The sequence below is a fragment of the Alosa pseudoharengus genome, unplaced genomic scaffold (assembly GCF_046254945.1).
Source record: "Alosa pseudoharengus isolate Yale_2024_CS ecotype anadromous, Long Island Sound unplaced genomic scaffold, YU_APseudo_1.1 YU_APseudo_1.1_scf_14, whole genome shotgun sequence".
Lineage (NCBI taxonomy): Eukaryota > Metazoa > Chordata > Actinopteri > Clupeiformes > Clupeidae > Alosa > Alosa pseudoharengus.
Genome location: NW_027468609.1, coordinates 25,047,786 through 25,053,785, shown reverse-complemented (window position 1 = coordinate 25,053,785; position 6,000 = coordinate 25,047,786). Strand labels below are relative to the sequence as shown.

Below are 6,000 nucleotides of genomic sequence, written 5' to 3'. Positions count from 1 at the left end.
GGATATTTAATAGATCATAAGGGACCAGTTACAATTATTGTTAAATTATTATTATAGTTAAAGGGTAAATGTATGTGATTTATTAGTTCTTGGATTAAAAGATTACATGTATGTGATTAGTCATTAGATTACTGGCCAAAGAACCCTAAGTTCTAATTTGTGGTTAGCATGTGATTCTAACTACTTGGAGCATTTTATTTTGAGAATCAGGCATGTTGGGTTTTCTATATAGTATTAGCCAGGGTCTTATTTAATTTAAGTTCAATACATTCAGAAGAGGGCACATTTTACTTAAAGGGACACCAGGCAAGCCTGATGCTTTTTCTCTCCCCCTCGCTCGGTCTGAAGCTCTTTTCCTTTTCTTTGCATCTTCCGTCAAGGGGTTTCACTACTTTTTCGCCGGCTCTGCCATTATACACACGTTTGCAACAATCGCTTGCGTTTCGTTAGTCTGCCTCTGTGCTGTGGATGCAGATAAACTGATCCTGCTTCAGTCGGCGGGTAGGATACACTGAACTTGCAAGCGGGATATTCTTCCTACAGGCAGTAGGGGCGGGCGAGAGAGTCTTCATTCGCCCTGTAATGAGTCATTTAACCATATACCGACTTAAGAAGATGAGTAATTAACACGAAAACGTTGCCTGGTGTCCCTTTAAAGGAACCGTATGTAAGAAATGTATTTCAATTAATCATAAAATGGCCCTGTTATGTCACTAGACATTAAGAAATCATGTTAATTTCAAATACTTATATCACTGACAACAGTAGTCCGGCCAGGATATTGTCATTTTAAAAAGTGAAGTTGCAGCCCTCAACTGATGTTGTGTTTTGTCATGTCATGTTGTGTTTTGGCCTGATGTGCCACCCTCCACCTATGTACTAATCACGAAGTTAGTAGTGTTTCGGCATCCGGGTTGGCAACCTCGAGTCAGGGGGGAGGGGGAGGGGATACACCGCTCTACAGTAATTTGAAAGTGATTGCAGTGCCAGTTTTCGCCACAATCTTACATATGGTTCCTTTAATGATTAAAATCGTTTTTAAAATAAAGTGTGTCAAGCATAGCCTTTCATATTATGTGAGGACCTAAAGACCTTGACACCTTGAAATCAGTAGTACAAAGCTTTGCCCATTGAGTTTCTGAACAAATTGAATATGGCACACACAAAGGAAGACAAAAGCAAGAGTTTGTTTACTTTCAGATCAAAGATCCCTCAGGGCTTTACGGCCGCGTGGAATTGTTTATCTGATTCCCATAACAACAAGGTGTAGGTGTGCAAGGCACACATAATGTGTTGATATTCCAGTCGATTGTCTGTAAAGATATGACTGTGTGTGTGTGTGTGTGTGTGTGTGTGTGTGTGTGTGTGTGTGTGTGTGTGTGTGTGTGTGTGTGTGTGTGTGTGTGTGTGTGTGTGTGTGTGTGTGTGTGTGTGTGTGTGTGTGTGTGTGTGTGTGTGTGTGTGTGTGTGTGTGTGTGTGTGTGTGCGTGCGCGTGTGTGTGTGTTGTCCACCTTTTATACGCAGCATTGATTGCTAATGATGTTATCCCTACTCTGCTGGCTGCTATTATTCTCCCCCTCCAACTCTCCCAGAATCAATATCGGTTTGAAGGCACTGGCTTCCCCACCATCCCTCAGCTGATCGAGCACCATTACACCACCAAGCAGGTCATCACCAAGAAGTCCGGAGTGGTGCTCCTAAACCCTGTAGTCAAGGTAAGGACTCTCAATGATGGTGGTTCCATCTGGAAAGGCACTGCACTGTCTGTGCACTAGGTATACTGTATACTAGAGTATACTGTATATTGCTAGTGGGGTGTTGGCTGTGTTGTAACAGCGTTTTCTGTTATATTATGCTCCTTTTGTGTTCACTCAGACACTGAATATTTTGTTTATACCCAACAGGGCAACTCTTTATTCAACTTTGACATTCGCTCATTCGTGCCCATTCACTAGGTGCAACACCCACCCATACCAGGTCCGTGTAAACAGATAAACTAGAACAATAGCTGCTACGACATGGCTGACGTTCCACCGGAAATAGATGAACTGGCTAAAGAGCCTTCCTGGCATATAAAGGCAGTTTGCCAATGATGTTAAGTGACCACACACTGCTGGTAACATCATTGATGTTTCTGGAAATAACATGAGAGCGAAGTGCGAGTGACAGGGTTGCTTCTGGTTCTTTTGTTCTAGTATGTTCCGGGGGAAAAAGGAACACCATGTTAAGTAGCCACGTCTCTGTCTGACATTAACAAAAGACTCAAAAACGTTGCCTCTGTCGTTATTCCCCCTGTCCGGTATGTTTTTCCACCATAGAATTATCCTAATTTACCCTCAGAAAAATAAACATTAACCAGCAGCACAAACGTTAGGGTGAGAGAGGTGAGCAAGGTAACTTAGTATTAATTATTAAAGGCTACATTTTATAGCGCCCCCTTGTGGTCTCCAAAAGCTATTATTCCAGGGAAATGGGATAAAGGGGAAGAAGGGTGACTGAATGAAATGGAAAGCACTCATAGTTGAATGGTCCGTGTATCATTCGTTCATTTGATATTCAATTGAGAATCCAAAATGAAAAAAACGAAAAAAGGACTTGTTTTTTCATTATTTGTTTATGAATGTGATACAAACCAACGATTAATGCTTTGTTTTTCAGACTTTTGATTTCATGATCAGATCAAAAGTAGAACGTTTAAAAAACGGCCTCAGGCCCAAAACTGATTTTGATATTTATTTTTTCCGATTGCTGTGACCTGGAAATTATTTATTGACTTCCATTGCCAGCTGCTGCTTCTGTTTTGCAGTGTTAAATCAGACTAGGCCTACCAGACAATAGATTGGCCATATTGTAGGCCTACAACTGCAAAGCCTTATCATATGCATGTTACATTCATGACATGAAAAGTAGAACTTATTGAACAAAAATGGCAAATTACGCAGTCGGCTAAACATTTTAAACGCAAAACGGCATGAACCCAGCAACAATGCGTCGCATAACTTAAAACACAAACTGAAGCAACAGCTTGGACAATCCTACTGCAAAGCCTTTCCTTCCATAGGCATGCAACGTCTATGACATAAAAAGTGAAATATGAACGCATTTTTACACCTGACAATTAAACGGAGCTGTGGGATGGCCAAAATTAAATCTAGCAACAAAGTCACTGAATTGGCAACACTGAGCACTGCCAGGTCTAGACCAAGAAAGTGACTTGGATAGACTTCCAGGTCACAGAAATTGGAAAAAATAAATATCAAAATCAGTTTTGGGCCTGAGGCCGTTTTTTAAACGTTCTACTTTTGATCTGATCATGAAATCAAAAGTCTGAAAAACAAAGCATTATTTGTTGGTTTGTATCACATTCATAAACAAATAATGAAAAAACAAGTCCTTTTTTCGTTTTTTTATTTTGGATTCTCAATTGAATATCAAATGAACGAATGATACACGGACCTTGAATGTTTGCTCATTTCAATTGCTGCCTGGAAAACATCAATAAATTAATAATTGATCTTTTATTACATTCCCAGTTGGCACAGGCTAAAGGAATGCAACTTCAACTTGAGTATTGGAAAATAATAAAATAGTTTTTGCCTGAAGAAGACCCAGATGGTTTGAAACATTGTTGGATTTAATTTAAAAATGACAAAAAATTCCCTCTTTTGTTCTACATTTGTATACTTTGCCCTGTACCTGGCTTAAAGAAAGGTGGGATGTGCACGTAACCACTCTACCAAACTATTGGAAAATAGTATCCATAAGCCATAGGTTTGTGTGGTGCAGAGTGTTGATGATCCTATAAAGGTGCAGAAAGTTTTTGTGGTTTAAGACTGAAATGCCTCTGGACTGAAAGTCAAGAGTCATGATGGAAAAGACTGTTACCCATGTAGCTCCTTGTGTTACACATGTAGCCCCTCTTTTCCTGTTTTAATGTGATTCGTCGGAACACTGGAAACAATCAAATCTGATAGAACGCACAACTGTTCAACTTCCACCGCAACTTTGAGATTGCATTAATTACATGCCTTACTTAATCCAATTTAAGCATTAGCCTCACTGAAGATTACTTATATTTTAAGAACTTGGAAGTTAATATTTTGGCAGTATTTTCTTGCACATTTGGATTGCAATTTGCATAAGGCTCCCACTCTAGCAGCCAGGGCCAAAACAGCCATATTGCCGTTAATCACACAACACTAGATGTTCCGATCCATAGACCAAGTAAAGTACTGCTTGAAAAGGAACTGAAAAAATGCTCAGATTCTTACACAGTTGGCCTGTAGAGCCCATAAGCCCTGCTGAGAGGGTGCCAGACCAGCATCCTCTCATTTGAATCGCAGGGAAGGCAGGTCTTCTCTATGGTATAGACAAGCATATTGTGGTTGTGGGGGTTTTAAATTCTCAGGTATTCCCATTTCCTCACTCTCATTTTCGCTCTCCTCTTTCTCTCTCTCTCTTTCTCTCCTTTTCGCCCTCTCCCTGCCACACGCGCACACACACACACACACACACACACACGCAGACACACATGCATCCTCTTGGTTTGTCTGTTTTTTTCATTCTCACTATCTTGTCCTTGCAGTGGAAACTGCACTTCAGATTTTTGCCCACTCTCCCTCGATATATTTTATTTTGCACATTCCTTTGCTCTCTCCCTCCTCCCTCTTCTCTCTCTGTCTCTTTCTTTCTTTCTTTTTCTTTCTTTCTTTCGCTGTCTGTCTCTCATTCCCCATTTTCACTTTCTCTCCCTGACCCTTAGCCCTGCCCAGTGGTGCACTTGCATCCGCTAGCTCAAATTATAGGCTTGCCTTGCATCTATCTGTTTCTCCTGTCTACTCCCAGATGGATTTAGGATGAGAGAGAGAGGAAGAGACGCATGGAGATAGAGAGACATCACCCAAGTTTAACTTTGATAAAAAGTTTTTGCAATACCAAAAACAGAAATCCAGTTTTGAGGTTCTGGTGGGAGTTGATGGGTGTCTTAAAAGTGCTCTAAGCGATGTTCCACAGTTTCTAAGCTAAAACATTTTTTGTCACATACAGGAACATCTCCTCACAATCCGCTAGCTGCCTGTCCCCTGGATACACTGTAAAAAAAACATGGCCTCTGTAGCCAGCCCAGGTTCCAAACACAGCAACTAAAAGCCTGGTGCAGCCTGGACCATGAAACATAACAAAGTTTTCCAGCCATTCACTGACGAGATATGAGATGCACGTTCAGGAGAGTTTCAGTAACACAGGAAGGAGGGGCGAGCTAGCTCTCTGTTTCGTTTGAATGTCAACAGAAGTGACGTTAGTCCCCCCCCCCCCCCCCCCCCCCCCCCCAACTCTTCATACCTGAGTGTTGTCCCCCGGGGCAAATGCTTATTTTGTACCTACAACAAGAAGAGCCCTGGCTAATGAGTGGGTGAAAAACAACACGAAAACTGATGTTAACTTTCATTTCACATCTAGCATAACATTAACCTCAAATTCTTCTCTCTCTCTTCTAAAGGGGACATGTCTCCTTCACTCTCAGATGCCATCTGAAAGCTCATCTTCGTTTGTAGTGAACTTGAATGTAATGGTCTTTTAATTGAAGTCATTATCACCATGTTGTTAATGGTTGTTCCCATTACTAAATGTGCAAAAGTTGCTGATGCCTCAAAAAGTTAAGTGCTTTTTAATGGTTCTTGAAGAGGTGCCGGGCTACATTATGGTTACACTGTAATCTGACCATTTGGACGACCAGAACGACGGGGGTGTTTTTAATGACGTTATTTGGTCATTTATCTCATCGCTTATCTGAGCTGACCCAAGTGGTCAGTGTGGCTATTATTCTAGTGAAGGTGCCATTGACGAAGGAGGACCTATCTCCACTCTTTGTGACGAGGATATTATCATTTCCCATTGAGGAAATCATTGGGGAAAGCCCAACGTCAGATGCTGAGGCATTAGGAGTTGGAGGAGTTGCTTTTGGAGAGTTATACTCCTCTGTCACCTAGTCGGTCCATGCC

The 6,000-nt window shown here is 41.3% G+C and overlaps 1 protein-coding gene across 3 annotated transcripts in view; it reads left to right on the top strand.

The window, feature by feature from the left end:
- fer (fer (fps/fes related) tyrosine kinase) overlaps nt 1-6,000 on the top strand; it is a 34,839-nt gene that overhangs the window by 22,289 nt on the left and 6,550 nt on the right. For all 3 annotated transcript variants that reach the window (XM_076284340.1, XM_076284339.1, XM_076284338.1), the window contains one exon: nt 1,594-1,716. In XM_076284340.1, coding sequence (XP_076140455.1) covers nt 1,594-1,716 — 123 coding nt within the window. The remainder of the gene's footprint in view (nt 1-1,593; nt 1,717-6,000) is intronic.